Below are 19376 nucleotides of genomic sequence, written 5' to 3'. Positions count from 1 at the left end.
AAGACAGGAAAAAGGATGGGACTGATAAGGGAACCCAGACGGATTGGCAGGCATCCTTCACCTATTTAAAACCCCATTAGAAAACTCCTACAGCTAGTGATCCTGGGCATGCGCTTTGACTGGCTTTAACAGATAAAAGCTCTCTGCACATAGATCACAGAATTACACTGAGTTTTTAGAATTACACTATGCAGAGTGAGGAAGCAGACTGACCTCTTCTCTTACAGAATCTTAACTAAGCTCCTGAAAGCCACAGATCAACACAAGAAGAAGAGGTATGAGATTTATATCAGCAGAATAACCTTCTAAAAGAGGTAGGAATGTAACAAGCAGTTACATACATGAAGTCCATTGACATGACATTTTTAGTGGACAGACTGTTGCCACTTTATTTCACCTTTTTACCCATTTAATTGTAGCACACAGTTATTGTATGTACCCTTAACCACTATAGTTACTGCCTTACATGTTCACATTTGGGTGTTGTTGCAACAATATTTTGTAATTTCTACAGTGACTTTGTATCGTTACAACTGCCTTTAAGTAATGATAATACAGAAGCAAAGGTTAAGAGCATAGAGGCTTAGCCATAGAAATACTTGAGAAATGAATGATGCTAGAAGGACAAATGAACTGAATTAGAAAGATCCCAGTGGTCAGAATTGAAGCAAATGAGCCTCAGTTGTCCAGACAGTGAATGTCCTGTGTGTTTAGACATGGAATAATCTCAACCCCATTACTACTTGATTCATGGATGCTGTCACATTAGTATCTTCCATGCTGGCCTGACAGCAAACAGAAATGCAGCACATATCCATTGCTCTGGGGGAAGCTTTCAGTTCTCTGGTCCCTCCAGCCACAGGTCCCTTCTCACAAAACTACATGTCCACCTCAACCCTTGCTCCAACCACTCCATGCACAGTTTGGGAGCACCATCACACCCCTCTCACAGAAAACTGGAGTCCAGCAAAAAACATTTGTCACTTTATAGGAAAGCTATGACACCACCAAGTCACCTAAGAATGCCACATCAGATGCCCTAGAAACAGTTTATGGGTGCCACTGCACACTACCATTCCACAGTTCTCACAATAAACTACAGATTAGTAAAGACACAAGGCAACTTTTGAAGCTCTCACAACCACTCTTGGCACCAGATCAGCACTCACTGTGTGCAGTTTTGGGTGCCACCATGTAAGAAGGACATAAAACTAGTGGAAAGCGTCCAAAGGAGGGCTGGTGAGAGTCTAGAAGGTAAGGTGGATAAGGAACACTGAGATCCCTGGGTTTGCTCAGCGCAGAGCAGAGGAGCTGAGGGGAGGCCTGATGGCGGCTGCAGCTCCTCACAGGGAGCAGAAGGGCAGCGCTGAGCTCTGCTCTGTTTGACAGCGATGGGCCTGAGGGAACGGCATGGAGCTGCGTCAGGGGAGGGGCAGCTGGGGATTGGGGGCAGGGTTTGTACCAGAGGGCGGTGGGCATGGCACAGGCTGCCCGGGGCAGTGGGCACGGCCCCGAGCTGCCGGAGTTGATGGAGCGTTTGGACAGCGCTCTCAGACACAGGGTTTGATTTTGGGTGGTGCTGTGTGGGGCCAGGTGTAGGACTCAGTGATCCTTGTGGGCCCCTTCCAACTCGGGATATTATTATACGATTCCATTTTAAGGGTGATTTTCTTTTTGATTCAAACATCGAATTTACTCGATACCTTTCGGTCCCACTCCGTTCAGGTGCCCCGTAGATCGCCCTGCTCCGCCCCGCCCCACAGAACACCAGCCTACCGCCCGCCCGGCCCGCGCCGGTCCCCATGGTGACGTTACGGAGCCCTTTAAAGGCCCCGCCCCCGGAGGCGGGCTGATTGCTGCTGACGGAAGCGAAGATGGCGGCGGCCACATCCGAACTGCTGACGGGATGGTGCCTCTTCGGCCTCGCGCTGCTGGTGAGCGGGGCTCTCTCGGCCCGTTTTTCTTCAGCTAGACCTGCAACTGCCCCACTCAGACCCTGTGACGTTTCAGTATCTCCCTTCTTTTTTCTTTCCCGCCTTTCTCTGGGACAGGTTTTCCCTCTTTCCCCTTCCTTGCGTGAGCATCAGCCCTCCAAGTTCCCTCTTAAACTTTACTCTCACTCCCCTTCCTTTCCCGCGTTCGCCCTGGCTTGGCCCGGCTGCCTGCTCTTCATCCCCTGCCGCCTCCCGGCCGTGCGTCTGCCTCGCAGGGCTGTTGCTGTCTTGGGGTGTTCCTGATAAAGGCTATGTCGTAACGCAGTAAGTCAAAGCAGAGTCCAGAGGTGAGGGTGTGTGGCCATCCAGTTCTCCTGTCTGTATCACTGGCACTGCTTGGTGGTGGTGGTGAAGGTAAAAAGAGTGAATTGCTGTAATGAATCTGTTGCTTATGCTCAGATGAATGAGCATCCTGATTGTGGAAGTGTAGGAGTGTAGGATTGTTTGATTTGGAAGGAACCTCAAACGTCAGCTTGTTCCAATCACCTGCTGTGGGTAGGGCTGGCTCCTACCAGCTCAGTGCCCCATCTAATCTGACCTCGAATGCTTCCAGGGATGGAGCACCCACAGCTCTCTGGGCAGTTGTGCCAATGCCTCACTGTCTTCAGAGTAACAAAAAACTTCCCTCTGGCATCTAATCTAAATCTTTCCAACTTTAGTTTGAAACCGTTCCTCCTTGGCCTATCACTGTCTATCCATGTAAAAAGTTAATTTCATTATTGTTTGTATTCTCCTTTGAAATATTGGAAGGCTACAATGTGATCTCCCTGGAGCGTTCTCCAGACTAAATAAGCCTAGCTTCCTCAGCTGGTTTTCATAGGAGAGGTGCTCTAATCCTGATAAAGGGTCTGACTTTAGTAGCTGCACTCTGATGTCCTTGGTATTCTAGTCATAACTGTCTTCCACTGTGTTTTTCAGGCTATTCTGATTTTCTCCTGGGTTTATGTGCGCAAGTATCAGAGTCGGCGAGAAAGTGAAGTGATTTCTACCATAACAGCTATCTTTGCATTGGCAGTTGCTCTAATTTCATCGGCATTACTACCAGTGGACATCTTCCTGGTTTCATATATGAAAAATCAAAATGGTACATTTAAGGTATGTGCTTTTGAAGATGTTAATTGCTTCTTTGAAAGAAGCAGCTCTCCTGTGTTAACAATGTTTCTTTTAAACACTTGGGCGTATCAGGTGAACAAAATCTCTACTAGTGCTGGTGCTGTGGTTTCTGGGTACCAGCACTGCAAATACTGTGCTTTCCTCTGTTTGTTACTTGATCTGGATTTCAGTGTTATTACTTCATGTGACTTTCTGTAAGACTTCCCAAATGCTATGTGCTTCTAAGTACTTATTCCTTTTTTTTGCCAAAACTATATATGCTACTTTTTGCCTGTACACGTTTTCTTTTTAGTACATTGTAATGGGATGCTGTAAAATAGGACTTGTACCCCCCAGTATTGAAGAGCTGATTTGCTTATTAGCAGCTCAAATTTCAGTTGTTTTTGCAAGAATTATTTTGATTCTGAAATACTAACATAATGGATCTGCATAAGTCTTATTCTATCTGAAATGTTGAGTATGAGATTCTATTTGTAGAAGTTATTAAGCTAGTCTTTCCAGGGCAAGCTGGAAAGCCCCTTAAGGGGGAGTGTGTTTGTAGGAGAGGGTGTCTTACTGTGTATCTCAGTATATTTTGAGATTTGCAATTACTGTTTTTATGCCTTTGTAGCAAGACAGCTGAGCAATTTTGGTATTAGAAGTGTTGCACAGTAACCATGTAGCCCTTTTGCAAGGGAGTAGTAGTGCATGCATGTAGTTGTGATTATTCCTGCATATGTTGGAATACACTGAGCACAACAGTTACCTAGAAGGAACCTACAGATTGAGTCTAAAAACCAACACTTAACACCTTTTCTGGAAGCAGCAATTATTTTTGTGTATTCATGGTATTGCTAAGCAGGAAAACAGGTTTTTGATTCCAGTATTGGTCAGAGAAACTTGGGAATTGCCTTATAAACTAAGTTTGAGTAGTATTTACTAAAAATTACTCTTGAAGAGTTTGGCTGTTCTCTTTGACAGTATTGTATCTTGAGTAATAGACTATAAATACATAGAGTTAGAACTGATTTGTTCTGGAAGCTTGCTTGTTTTGCCAGCAAGCATGTAGGAGAGGAGAACCGCACCCCAATTTGAAGACTTGAGATTGCAGTTGGGCATGCAAGACATCATGTTATGTGATTTACAACTCAAATATATGAAGTGTGCTTTTTTACAGCAGTAGGACTACTTGGATGTTAACATCACTGATATGTTTTTTTATTCTATTGATGAGGCAATACAAGATGGGGGGAGATGGTGAGAACTGTTATTCTTGAAATGCACATGTTCTTGCTGCTGAGTGAAATTAAAAGCTATGAGCTTTCAGTTTGCTTAGCTTGAGTACTTCACAAACCTTGCTGAGCTGTTAAAAGTTAAGTCATCTCCTTAGTGAAGTCCTGTCTATTTTATGGTAGATCCTTTTCAGACTATTCTGTTTACTTTTTTTTGCCTCTTGGGAAAATCATGTAGCTATTAAAAACAAAATAAGAGGGGGAAAAAAACAAACCATACAGAGAAACAGAAGACAAACCCATCTTGAGATTCCAAGCCTTCTTATTCTAAGAAGTTAGCTGAGATAATGCTTCCTGTCCTGAGTAGGAATTACTTGTGAAATAAGTTTCTGTTCAAAATGTTCACGGTAGCAGATATGGCTGACATGCTTGTTTCTAATGGTACTTCTGACAAAATTGTGGCTGTGTCTCAGTTCTTGTGGTAACACACTAGAAGATCTATGATCTAGATGCCAAGTTGTTTTTTTTTTTTTCCCTCATCTAGCCATGCAATGACTTGCATTACAATCTTTGGTATTGTCTTCCTGTTGCTGTCTAAGCTTTGGATGAGTCTAATGAGTAGAATGTCAGCTTCATCTGCCTATGATGAAACATCACGTATTGAAACCTGTGATGATGTGCCACTTCAAGCTCTATTGAGATGCATTTGTTGAGAGTGGAACAATCTTCACTCGGGTACTTGTGAAATTCTTGCAGAGTCCAGCAGTGACAGTAGAAATTGAAAGCCATTCTCTCAGCTTGTACTCCTTTTGTTTGGGGAAGTTAGCTGTTGTGGTTTGAGTAGTACTATTGTAGTTGAATACATTAACATCAGATAACATAACTGAACACAGCTATGGGGGGAGCAAGGGAGATGCTTCTGACTCATAGTAGTAAGGGAAGCAACTGTTTTTCACTAAATTTTTGTGATTATAATTAATATAAGCTCCCTCAAATGCTTTTTGTTTCAATGTTTAGGTAAACTGGAACAGAATTTTCAAAATTACCTTTACATGGCAACCTTTTACTAATTTTTTTTTAACTTCAAATGTTTTTGACTGTATTTAAAATCTCTAGGTTCTTCAGTGTGGTTTCAGTTAAGGAGTAATTAAGAGTTGTAGCTTAATTTAGGCCATCATACCCATTGCACATACTTAGAGTTTGGTTCCTTTATCTTACAGGTACTTTAAAGATATGATGTATTGGTAAATATAAGGAACAGAATGAAGTACAGCAGAACAGTGTAGAATGTGTAAATTCAGCAGATCCTAAGGGAACTTGTCATGTTTTCATCTTGAACTGCTCCTGAAGGCAATAGTGATATCTCACCTTAGTCTGTTTGTCTGTTGTGATTCTGATGCATTTGCTGTGTATCTTGTAAATGTGGGCCATAATGAATGGAGGAGAAAACAGGCTGGACCTAGAGGCTCTCCTGATAAGTTAGTCCTCAGCGGAGTCCTCTGTGTGCTCATCCAGTAAATTTTCAATTTGACAAATGCTAGTGCTTTTGCTAGTAATGTCAAAGCTCTGATGCTCACTAGGTAGCAGTGTGCCTTCTGACAAGGATGGCTGCTGTCCTTAGCTTTTGAGATGTCTCGGGGGAAGTTGTTATGCTTCTGAATTGCTGACGAGGTGTGCATAAAGATAACTTTCTGCTGAGAATAAGAATTCTTACTTCCTTAGTTTGTGTGACTCTAAGTAGAGCATCAGCAGCTGAATGGAAGCTGGTGTAATACCTATGCTGTATGTATAAGCTAGCTTGCATTGTAGACTCTTCTTGTGCAGAGTTGAAACTCAGGTGTATTTATATGCTGTGGTGAAGGAGATTTTTGTATCTTTACTATCCTAATGTGAGATGGCACCTCTATTTTGGTATGCTCTAATGTATGCTTCCTATTCTATTACTGTGGTCTGGTACACAACTTAATTCAAGCAACAAAATTGAAAATAATGTTTTAATGTTCTACATCTTTGTTATCAACCTTAGTAATTCTTTTCTGAAGTTAGAGGAGGAACTGTTTTGGTTTTTAGCAGTGAAGTCCTACTGTACTTCAGTTAATAGCTCTTGTACAGTGGCTGGGTCACTTGAGCGGTGACGACTAAAAGGTTTTCTTGGTGTTTTCTGATGTCAGTTTTGAATCTCACATAAAAAAAAAATCTTTGCTCTTATTCTAAGATCCATTTGAAGGTAAGAGTGCCACATGTTACTGCATTTCCCTGAGGCATAATTAAAGCAGCACATTTTCTTTTTAACACTTAGCAAATTAAACACATTCATATTCTGTGTGAATATTCTCAACTTATTACTGTCAAATTCTTTAATGATCATACAAATGCCTGGAATTTTTTTTTTTACTGAAATGTTGTTAGGGACAGCCTCCAAAGACTGGGCTGATTGTGTATGTAACAACCTGGCCTTGAGCACCTCCAGGGATGGGGCATCCACTGCTCTCCAGGCAGCTGTGCCTGGGCTTCACTGCCCTCCGAGTAAAGAATTTCCTTCTAAAATCTAACCTAAATCTCCCCTCTCTTGGTTTAAAACTGTTCCCCTTCCTTATTACTGTCAAGCTGTAAAAAGTTGATTTCTCATTTTCTTAAATGCATGATTCTTTTGTACAGTTGTTACTACAGTTTCTGCTCCTACTGTATTATATAGATGTAGTCAGAAGTCTGCTAATAACTACTTGAAAAAATAGTTTTGATACCTTAAGCTGTCATTACAAAATCAACCTGTTCTTCCTAATTTGAATTCCTAACAAAGTAAATGCTATGCAGATGTCACTCCGTCCTTCTTGACTTGCATCTAGAAAAAAAACCTTGACTGTATAACCTTTTTCTGGAAAGATGTTCCCAAACTGTGATGCCACTACTGTGAGTGTCAGCCCCATGCAGGGTTTTGGGGGCTGTTTTCTATCAGTTCCCAGTCTTAGTAGTGTGAAACCTTTTTATTGAGAGGAAATAACTTCAAAATGAGCTTGTCACTGATTTGATTGCAGCCCTCCCAGTGTCTGCTGTAAGATTCTAGCAGTGCAGAAAGAGGCTAGAACTGAGTATAACTGTATTTTCAGTTGGGCAAGTGGGATGCTTTCAGTGTCCCCTGAAATGCAGCACATTCTTAATCAGATTTGTTAGTGAATTAGTTCAACTTAAATTTCAGTGATTAAAATCAACTAACTTGGTGCCTGTATGGGAACTGCTGAATCATGGCCTGAACCTCTGATTGATCACCTGATGCAATGAGTCAGCTATGGGAGCACAGGTGAAGGCAATTCACCTGTGCTGCTGGAAGGGGTGGAGCCTGGCTGCCCTCCTAGACCCATTTAAAAGCTGACTACTACTGGGGAAGGATCTCTTCTGGAGATCATCTCCTCTGTAGTTTGATAGTGAGCCCAGGATATGGGTAAGTATTCTATCTATTCTCTTTTGGTATAATAACTGCTTAGCCAAACTCTGTGGTGTATTTCATGATTATAACATCTGTACATTCATTGGTGATACAGTGCCTAATTCTTCTCTTTAGGCATTTGAAATAAGTGTGGTTTTTTTCAGTTCTTTTAAACGGCCATTTAAAAAAAATCTCTTCTACTTGATGTTAAATGCTTTTATTCTTCATTACTAGGACTGGGCTGATGCTAATGTTTCAAGACAAATTGAAGACACTGTACTTTATGGATACTATAGTAAGTATTTCTAATGTTCTTCCTCTGCAGTTAATAGGATCCATCATTTAAAAGCTTTCATGCCTTCACTTAAAACTATTACAAGTCATACTGGATAATTTGTATTTGGTAACACAGTACCCTTACATTTAGACCATTCCAGTGAAGATTTTGCATTTGAGAACCCCTCTAGAAATGCAGATGTATTTAAGACCTATCCAGGAAGATAGGCTTCTTAATCTGTTGTTGACATGTGTTTTGTGTTTGTGTATTTAGAGATCCATTTGGGGTAGCCTTGGCTTTTAATTTTTATGGCACTGGATATATGCAGAAGTGTGAAAGTTGCATCAAGTGCCCTGCTAGTGCAGCTATAACTAATGGGACTGTTGTATATATTCAGAGTCAGAAACTACCATATACAAAACAAAGAGCTACTCTGATTTAGTGTATATAGACTACTTCAAAGATGGTATTCCTAAGCAACACTGAAGCAAAAGGTTTAGTTAACACATACTTCATAACATTTTGATTCACTGAACTTGTGTAGTTTTAAATCAGTACTTTCAGTTTTCCTCAGGAAAAGCTTTTTGTACCAGTAAAGATATCTAAGAGAAATGCCTATGACAATTGGAGTGAAATGACTACCTTGGTGAATGATACACATTCAAATGAAAAATATTTGTTTTTATTATTCAAATACTTGGAAGGCTATAGGTTGGCTATCTTGAGTATTTTTTTACATCAGAAAATAATTGATTCCAAATAGATATATATATTTAAAGTAATAGAATATGTATTGTCTGATGGAGATGATCACACAAACAAGAATCAGTAGTTTCATGCTTAGTGAAACCTAAAAGTAGAAGTTATAAGAAACTGCTGTGGCTTTAACTGAGCTGTGTGTGAATAGAAACTGTGTGGAAGAAATTTTTTTTACTGTAGAACAGTAGAATCACTTTCTGTATGCTTCCTACTCCTGTTACATTGCTGGGGGTTTGTTTCACAACTGATCATGTGAATTGTTTTTAACTCCTCTCTGCTCTGTGTAGATCTGTAAAACTGAGGGATGTATTTCCATAAAATAGTTAAGGCTAACAAAGGTATTAATCCTGGCCTGGAGGACTGGGGAGCTCTTTTCAGGCCACAAATGCCTGAAATCAATTATGCACTTGAAATCAAGTGTGTAATTGATTCAGACTGGTTACTTTCAGTTTATTTTTATTACTGAGTAACTTAAAGAATATATCAGCTTGGATGAAAATTATAGAAATATGAACTCTTATAAAAGTTCACATGAGCTTTTTCACTTCAAATCAGCTAGCTAAATTGTTTTATACATATAGAATTTGATTTTCATAGTTTAGTAACTGCTATTACTTGCTTTCTATTAGGATTTCAGCTAGCATTGTTCTCCCATGCTCTGTATTGCTTCTGCAGCAGATACTTAGGTAAACTTTTCACTAGAAGAGTTTAAAAAGGATGCTTTTTAAACTTTCTTGTTCAAGAACTTAAATCTTATAGGTTGGCTTGTATGCTAATTACATCAAATTAAGTTGATTTTCATTTTATGAAGAAAGCTTAACTACTTTTGACTTCTATCTGAAGTTCTACTAAGACTAAAAACCTGATTGGATGTATCTTTTAGGTTTTAGTTTTACTTAACAGTGGCTACAGGTTCTAATATCCTTTGCTTTTATCTACATTACGATACAATGTTCTTAGGGCATTCTCAAACTCTCTAGCTCAGGATTTCTGGAAAATTGCCTTTTAAATCTGCAATGCAGGAAGCACAGTACCTGCTTAAGCAGGTGATTACTTGTAATTCATATCTGACATTACCAAAGAACTTGGCTTATTTCATTTGCATTTAAAATTACATTCTCATTAAAGCCAGGTATTCAGGGCGAAGCCTCAAGAACCTTGAAGCCTTTGATTTTTGGTCTACTTGCACAAGTCTCCTTGAAGTTCTACAGGACTAATGTTTTATTTCACAGTATATCCTCCAGATGGTGGTAGAGATTTAAAGACGTTTTAAAACTATTTTCTTGAGGGACTTTTTTAATTTGATGAATTTCTGCATTTTTAGAAATACAACTACTCTGAAGTAGTAACTTCTCAGAAGATGGCGTCATTCCTGCATAAAAACACAACATAATGACTCTCTTGTCTGTTTGGTCAAGTCTCCTGCTGTGCAATACAGTGAAATGAAAACTGAGAAGGAGGAACTTAAACAACTCCTGTGACACAATTCCATTTTTCTCATATCTTTTAATAGTATTTGGTGTTGACATCTTTTAAAATAAAGAGATAACCAGATAAATCTCCTTTTGTACCTAGTCCTAGTACTATGCATGTGAATACCAGTAGTACTTCCTCCAGGAAGTGTACTACTAGCTAGCTATATAGATCTTCTATCCCTCTTACAGCTCTACTGCATGTGTGATTTAAACTGCGGGGCAGTGTCTTAAACCTACCAACTGACTGTACTCTGGCACCTCTAATTGTAGTGAGAACTTGGAGACTGTGGTTTGACTGATGGATATCAAGGACTGTTTCACTGCCTGCATTGGAATTTACAGAGAAACCTGTCACTAAATCTAGAGAAGTTTTTTTTTTTGTTACAGATTTGATAGCCTTCTTTTTCATACCCAGCTGATAGATTGCTTGGCTTGATTATTTCTATAAAAGTGGAGTTGTTGTGTACTGCTAGAGAGAAGAATGAGGTAATTTTGAATTGGGCTTTTGAAATGCCTCTATTTTTGAGGTGAATCTAAAAACCTAGCTTAGGAAAACAGTTCACTGATTGCTTCAATGCTGTAGTGGCTTAGTGTATTATTTCTCATAAAACCAGCAGCAGTGGAAAGGGTCTGCCAGTACTTCAGTGATTGAAGTGTGATCAGAGGTCGGCAGATGCTGTAAAACAGCATGTCAGCTTGTGTTTGGAAGGGAAACTGTTTTCAGAAAGGTTTATAGTTGGAAACCACATAATGACTCTTTCCTCTACGCTGGGAATCGGGCTGAAACAATTCACAGTAACTTTAGAGTTGTTCTGTTGCTGTTCTTGTAGTAAGTAAAGCATGATTGTTAGAATCAGCCTGGTGTTCAGTAGTGTTTGCTAAAGCATTCTTAATTGTGAGGGGATGACATCTCCATCTTCCTGTGAGACAGACCACTTGACCTACATGTGTTAAGTGTCCAATAACTGGTGTGTTCAGGACTGTCTACTAAATGTTACTGCAGTATGAGTAGGTTTTACATTTTAGGCCAGACTACAGGGTTTTCCTTTCTATTTATTAATGGGCAGTACCTTCTCAAGTCTGCAATAATTATTGCACAGTGGTTCATAAATTTAAAAATCCACTGAAAATTTACCCAAAGTTTTTAGTGCAAATTTTTGATATTGCATTATTGACTTAAAGACCTGGACTTCCAGGAAGCAATAGGTAGAAGTCAAACACAGCTATATGTTTTCGTAGTTTAATTTTAGCAGAAGGCTAAATGCTGTGTGGAACTGGCTAGCTGTACAAGACAAATGCTGTGGAGTGACATAAAAAAAAGCCCCACTCATAAGGATGGTGTTTGAGAACTGGGGTTCTCAAATTTCTTGATTTGTCTAGCTTCAAACAAGTACTGTGATGAACACCTGATGTGTGATAGTTTGCTTGTTCTTAACTGATAGCTGTTCGTCTATGCAGTCTTGCTTAAGAAATGCTTTAACAGATCTTCTGTTAGATATGAGAGTGTTTTTGGGAAGGAATGTGTATCTTTTAGGTCTTCTGAAATACATTCTAACTCGTTCTCAGTGGAAGTGAGGGAGTGCATAACAAAATACTGTTTTAAGCATATTAGTAGCATTTGTCTTATGTGGTACACCAGTATATGCTGCCATCTGGAAGAGCAGATGATTTGCATGATGGGGGAGACTTCTGGTCATATATGGTTCTTGAGCCTACTGTAGTTTCCAAGGGATCTGAGGGAACTGTACTTATTTTGAGTACTCTGCGTGAAATCTTCCCAAACTTCTCAAGTATATTGTGATTTCTTTTACCTAGTATATTTTGCAAGTCTTTGTTTCTTCTAGCAGTATGTGAACACAAGTAGGAACAGTAGTAGGTAAGTCAAAATATTATGAAGGGAATATTGTGATAACTTACTTGAAGGTTACTACCAAATCTGACTCTAATTGTTGTCTTTGTATGGATGTGGTATAAACTGGAAGAAAATAACTCATAACTCTGAAGATTGCTTAAGCTTCCCTTGTGACAGGAATTGTCATTGTGCTGGCTATACAATGACTCTCTTTTTGAAGTGGTACTGCTTCAAGTTTTGGATACAACCCAGCAAAAATGCTTTGAATCAGAAGTTGAACCTCTGCACAAGATAGGAGAACAAATACTGGTTTAAAACTGTTGTGGATAGACATGAAATAAGTCAGACAGTTATGCCCCAAGGTCACATAGGGGGGAGTTGGGGGAAGGAAATATTTATCACTTGCTTGACTGTTTGCTGCTGCAAAACTTGTTTTTTTTATTTGAAGGTTAGATTTCCAGGGACTGAATAGCCCTTTTAGTGGGTAGAACAACAGGCAATTAGTTGCTTGTCTTAAGTGACTTCTTTGAGCTGATGAAAAGTATTAATTTCTTAGAACTGTAAACAGTACAATTCAAATATCAGATCAGTCTGCTCTCCTGGGCTGATAGGAACTTTACCACATCTTCATGTTTCCTTTGTAGTGTAATGTAAAGAAAACTATTTTTCTGCTTTCACTTAACTAAATAAAACTGTTAGGAAAAGAAGCTTTACTTTAGGAGATATAAAACTTTCTTCAGTGTTTTCCTCTCAGGTGTTTTGAAAGGTAGTTTTAAGGCTTTATGTGATAAATGAAGGGTTTTCCTTAAAGTGATTTTGCTTTGGGAAACCAGAGGCAAAACTGCTTTTAAACTTTTTAATGTTATGGCCCTGCAAAGTTACTATGGTAACATGGCTTTTTGACAATGTACTAGTGCATGTAAATTTACCTTCAAGTTGTAGTAACAAATTTTGTCTGGAAACAAAAGCCAATAACTCCTGCAGAAAACACTTAGGCTGAAGTTAAGGGCTACGTGCCAGCAGGGAATTTGTGATGGGCCAGAAATTCTGGGTGTTGAGCCTTGTGTGTAGGTCATGTCTCAGAGTTCATGAGAAGTATACGATTGCAGCCAGCAAATACTAGCCTCAAACTTTAATTATTTTGGTGAAGCATTAGTTGAAGAATGAGGGATTTAAACTCATGGCTGTGGGATAGAAAGCTGCTGCTGAAGTTGATTGTTACTCAGCTTAGCTGACTGCTTGTTGGGTAGGCTTATGAACTGCCTGAAACTCTCAGTCTGTGCCTATGTGTTTACTAGTGTTTCCCTGCAGAACTCGCAGTGTGAGCCATTGTAGCTACATGAGATTTCTTACCTTCATGACTGAGTTGGCATGAAAAGCTTTATCTGCACCTGGAATTATCTTAGCTCTATTCTTGTAGTTAATAGCATGTAGTGCAAGAAAGTATCACCTAAAGCTAGACGTTGCCTTGAACTTGAAGTGTGCTATTCATGCCAGTAGCGATCCAGTTTCCAATGGTGTGCTTTTTTTAACCTCTCTGCTTGGGCCAGTGGCATTTGCAGGATGTTTGTGCTTAGCTTGTCAAAGTTTAGAAATTAGTTGAAAATCGCTTTGACTCATAGAAATGCTAAAGTTGGAAAGAGGCCTCTGGAGATCGTTTAATTCAACACTTCCCTTTGCAGCACTGTTTTGTGCAAGTTGCCAGCTTAATTCAGAGCATCTCTAAGAGTGGAGACTCTTCTATGCATTCAGGCAGTCTGTCAGTTTTCTAAGTATTTTAAAGTCACTGCCATATTAGTATCTTTTCTGTCAGTGTGGTGAGCTAAGATGATCCAGCACAAGGTATACCATACTGGAGAAGATGCAAAGATATGTTAATATGACAGGTGGATGGAGGAGAGAGGAACTGGGGCTACTCCTTATATCAGAGGTATTATGCCACTTGCTGATCACTGAGGTTCTTGTAATTAAGCAGATGGTCGTGATTGTTTCTTCTGCTATTGATGTGAGATGCTGATGTACTTCATTGTCTGCTTCAAGTGTTTGTCTAAAAATAGTTACACCTAAGTAGTATTTTTAGCTTTACTTTTACAGTACGTAATTAAACTGAGTATTTAGTCTTAACTTGGAAGCATGATCCAGCTCTGTAGTGGAGTTTTTGCTAATTCCATAAATGAGTCAGGAATGTTTGTTTTCCACATTATGTTGTAAAGTGCAGGAGACAAATCTAGAAGCCCTATCCAGGCTGAATGGTGCTTTGAGCAACCTGGTCTAGTGGGAGATGTCCCCACCTATAGCAGGGGGTTGGAACTAGATTATCTTGAAGGTCACTTCCACCCCAAACCATTCTTTTGATTCTAAGCAATTCATGTTATGTAATTCTAAAGGCCGGGGTTGATTACTGCAAAGAAAAATCTAAACTCACCATTTTTCTTAAGTGAGAGAGAAGTGAAAGGTTTTCCATAGACTGGGGGAGGAGGGTAAGGGAAATGACCTAGTAAAGGCAGATAAATCTTCAGTGTCCATTTATACTTTTTCTCCAAGTGCAAGTGTAGTTGCTTGTCAGTACTACATAGCAGCATCAGTCTTGCTGCTAGCTTGTCTTCAATGTCATTTGCTTGCTTCAAATGGACTATTCTGAGTAGAAAACCTGTAGGTGTAATGAGTATCCATGCCTCTTTAGGAAGTTGAAAAATAAAGCTGCAGAAGATCACCAGGCTTCTGTGACTTCTCTAAATATCTCATGTTGTTTCTGCTATTGGACGATGGTACTGGGTTTGATGTACTGTTTATCTGACCACGTTGTTTTGTAATCTGTGCAGACTGTTACAGCACAGTTTTTCCTCAAATTTGTATTGAGAATTGCGAAAACAACAATAGTTCATGAGTTTCTATAAGGTTTTGCTTATTAGTCTTCCAGTAGTTTAATAGCCAGCACCTTCTTTAGAATGTGTAAGACTTGAGTTGGAGTTATGTGTGAATAGCATCAATTTAATATAATTCAGAGTGAGACAGCCATTGCAATCAGGCTTCCTCATCCTTCTATGGGTAACATGGAAACTAGCTAGATAAATATTGATATTCTTGTTTGTTAACTATCTTTTTCAGTTTATTAGTTTAATCAATTTGTCAAAAACTCTTCTGTAGCTTGTCTTATTCTCTTCTTTGAGAAGCTGTATTTTTTATATTTGTCTGAGTTCTGTCTTTAAAGCTGATGACAGCTACTGAAGTAACCAGTTAAATACAATTCCATTGCTACTAATTAGTCCACCCATTAGTTGAAGGATTTTGTTTTTTTTCTAGTTGATGGAAGTGTTTACAAAAGGAGATGGGTAGTATTTTGCCTCAAATTACTTTAAAGTCAGCTTGACATAAGAGGGATTGTTGGGATCTTTAAAGGTTTTATTCTTCATTATGCCTAATTTTATCTCCATTTTTCAGAACTCTACTTCAGGTTACATAAAAGCAAGTCTAAACCCTTCTGTATTGTCTTGATGTTGTTAAACCAGTATGGATTTCTCTTCCTGATCTGATAAATTCCTGGTTACAGTAATAAAATGGGAACATTGATGAGAACTTCAATTTGATTAACTATGGCTTCACAGAAGGTGAAGTGATTTAAGCTTTCAGTTAGGCTAATCTGGACTGTAATTTGCTTTGCTTAAACTGGCAATGAAGAGAGTCTTAGATATGTGAACTTCAGAGTTGTGAAATCTAGGATGTTAAGAGCTTTGAAGTATTCTGTTTAGAGCTGCTTACACTTGGATCTAAATTTAGTTTAAATATTCTGGAATGCAAACATTATCTTAAATGTCTTGTATATTGTTTTCATGTAAGCGGTTGGGTGTGGAAAAGGAAATGAATTTGAAGGAATTAGAAGTACTAGTAGCAGTGTGTACATTCAGTATGAATTAAATACATTGTCATCTTATTTGATTTTTTGAATTACATGGATATGAACTGTTTATATAAGAGAAATGATGTACTTAGAACTACTATAGGTAGATTTTCAACTTCCTTAACTGTAGAAGTTGAATCTGACATTAATTCAGCTGCCTTTAATTGGTGCACAAACTACTCCAAGTATTCACGTGGTCATGAAATTGAATTGCTGTGTGTTCAGTGCAGGTTTATGGAGTCTTCTGACTTGAGCCTAAGCTTGTTACTTCACTGTTTTAGTTGAAAGGTAACACGTACACAGCTTGGAAGTCTGGAATAGATTAATCTTGGAGAAATACTGTACTATCACTTTTCTGGCAACTAACTTGCCAAACACGTGACAGTCCTTAAAAAAAAAAAACTAAACATAATGCTGTTGATGGCAGCACTTGAAAATACTTTCTTAAGAAGTGTTTTCTGTACTGAGTTAAACTTTGGCTGTCATACTGTGTGATGCTCAGATGGTTGTGCTATGAATGGCTTCTCAAAAACTTGTAAAGGCTGGGTGAACTATACTGCAATTCAGATTTAAATATCCAATTAAATAAGCCTTTGACAAAAATAGTTTAGCTGATGATTAATTTAGCTGATTGTCTGTATCAATTGGTAATAGTCATTTGCTATATACTGTAGAAGATTAAAAAAAATTAAGAAACTGGATGTTAGTCAGAATAACGGAAGATGTCAGGAAACAGTTTCATAACATAAAATGTACAAGTCCCTTTTCTGAAGACTAAGTAAAAACAAATACATGATAGTTATTAAATAGGGGTCAGTCTCTAAACAACAGCAGTTCAAACTCAAAGGTATTTAAGCTTAGTGTCAGAAGCCTGGGCTAAAAATGTTACTGATGGTGTTTCTAGGCAGTCCTGGTGTTTGCTGTAATGGTAGCCTTATTTCGCTTTGTTCATAGGTAATTCTTTTAGGTATGAATCTTTCTTGATCACCTTGAAAGAAACCTGGATAAGTTCAGTTGAGTGAGTTGTGGCTGTATCATATATATAAATTAGACTGAAGTTAATAAAATAAATGTAAACTTACAAGCAGGGTGTTTTCTGTGCTTGCAGTGACCTCTGTAGGATGATTATTTTGATATTTAATGATGATTGTAAATTCAAGCAGTTACTGGCACAGTGCAGCTTGTACTTCATATAAAGAAAAAAGATTTTTGATTTGTGAGGCTTGGTTCCTGGAGGCAGTCACAATATTGAAGTACTTTGTGTACTGCTCTAGAACATCTGTGAATGTTTTCAGGTATTTAGAACTGAATTTTGTTGTTGATGGATGTGAAGGTTTGTGAACAAACCAGAAGCTGTTTGTTACTTGGTATACTTGGGTGCTCTGAATCTAGAAGATCTGTAGAATCTGTATGTCTCATCTGTAAGGTGAGAGGCCACAAAATTAAGTTAGTACAGAAGACAACGTATAATTGTTGTTCTTAGCTCTTCCCTACTGTGGTAATTCCATACATCACCTGCATGCAGGAGAGTGATTTCTTTTAGTCTTTTTGTAATTGCTGCATTGAAGATTAATCTGAAATGGTTAGCCTAAAGAGTTAACTGTGAAAATGCTTTGGGTTAATAAAGCAGCAGTAATTTACAGGCCAGACATTTAAATTTAACTTTTCAGCATTTGAAACTGAGCTCTAGAATAAGAAAGCAGTCTTTTTATTCTTTTCTTTGGGTAACTATGCAGTGAATGAAGTGTCAATCTGACTTTGTATTTTTACTAAAATCTTTCTTATAGCCTTATACTCCATCATATTGTTCTGCGTCTTTCTGTGGATACCATTTGTTTATTTCTATTATGAGGAGAAGGAAGAAGATGATGGCAACACATGCTCAGTAAGTTGTCTATAGCAAAGCATTATGGGGCAAGGGAAGTTAAAAATGTACCAAAAATAAATTTTTCCTTAATTTCTGGAAATATCTTCGAATGGGTTGTGACAAGGATTATGCTGCTTCTAGGGTAGAACTAAATCTGGGTATGTTGTTGCATTTTGTGGATGTAGATAGTAGTAATTTAATTTAAGCTTGTAGTTGGTGATGTCAGTATAATACATGGAAGATTTTTGCCGTGGATGGTAATCCAAGGAGCACAAATGCGTGCCATAAGCTGTTATCTTCTAAATTAAAGCAAGCATTTACTTAATCTTTTAATCAATAATCATGGTCACTTTCAAGTGTGTTCATTTCATTTAACATGTGGGAAGGCTTGTAATTGTGGTCATAATAAGCAACAATGTGAAATATCATTAGTAAGAGTTTACTGAGTTTATTATTTTGAACAAGTTCACTATGGCTTCTGGCCAAGTTTAAGATGGAAGCATGATTCAATGTCATTGTTCATGGTACTCAAGTTACAAGCCTATTCAAGAATGTTCTTCCAAGTCCAAGTAATATACTTAATTGTTTTGAATTTCTTTTGTAAGTCACCTGTAGTGTTAATTATGTCTTGTAATTACTGGTGGGTAAATTCCTTTGGATTTATTTTACATTAATATATTAACTTTCTTTGTAATATACAGCAGGTTAAAACTGCGCTCAAATATACTCTGGGATTCATCACAGTTTGTGCAGTTCTTCTCTTAATTGGGTAAGTATTTATGTATTGTATAGTAACAGGTGATGTAATAAATAGAACCCTAAATTGAACTATTTCTGTGGAAGATTAAAAGAGTAGATTGTAATGCACTCAACCTTTATAACCAATATGTATCTTATCTCTATTAGGAATTAAATACTGTGTTGTGCATCTGATATGCAAGAGTGGAACTAGAAGCTAAAATGATTTTTTTCCTCAATTGTGGAGGTACTTAGACTTCCAAGTTCTGCCTTCTTGTGCAATATAAGCATATCTCGAGCATGATGGCTGCAACTTTTATTTACAACTGTATTGGCATCTTAATGTACAACAAGGGGCAAAAGATATGTGCTTTTAGTGTTTACTGTCTTCATGACCAAATGCTTTCCTGGATGTCCCAAATGAGCTTTTTAAGAATATGGGTAGCAGTCTCCCATATGGAAGTGCTCTGTGGAAAAGCATAAATATAGTGTGGAGTTGTACTTGACATAATTATTCTTTGTACAATGAGGGTTTTATTAGCATTTGTTTAAAATGTAGTCTCGATAGAATATATGTTAAAGTGATCTATATTGAAGTACTAAGATATGAGCTGGAAACAAGTTACTGCTCTTTATTACATGCTGTCTTATTTGAGAATTGTTTCTAGTTTGGGAAAAAACTTTGAATTAAGTTTTCAAGAATTCTGGTGCTCTTTCAATTGAGGGTAAGTTATTGACTATTATGAAAGGTGATGGAGAGGAGGTTCA

General features: G+C 38.2%; 1 protein-coding gene across 1 annotated transcript in view; it reads left to right on the top strand.

Annotated features, from left to right (window-relative positions):
* Positions 1-1803: 1803 nt before the first annotated feature.
* Positions 1804-19376, top strand: part of LMBRD1 (LMBR1 domain containing 1) — a 67630-nt gene continuing 50057 nt past the window's right edge. The window contains exons 1-5 of the mRNA XM_048936542.1: positions 1804-1934; positions 2913-3089; positions 7977-8037; positions 17791-17888; positions 18572-18639. Of these exons, the coding sequence (XP_048792499.1) occupies positions 1875-1934; positions 2913-3089; positions 7977-8037; positions 17791-17888; positions 18572-18639 (464 nt within the window). The 5' untranslated portion in view covers positions 1804-1874. The remainder of the gene's footprint in view (positions 1935-2912; positions 3090-7976; positions 8038-17790; positions 17889-18571; positions 18640-19376) is intronic.

Source organism: Lagopus muta, chromosome 2, assembly GCF_023343835.1.
Source record: "Lagopus muta isolate bLagMut1 chromosome 2, bLagMut1 primary, whole genome shotgun sequence".
In the NCBI taxonomy this organism is placed as follows: Eukaryota; Metazoa; Chordata; class Aves; order Galliformes; family Phasianidae; genus Lagopus; species Lagopus muta.
This window is presented reverse-complemented; position numbering and strand designations above follow the sequence as displayed.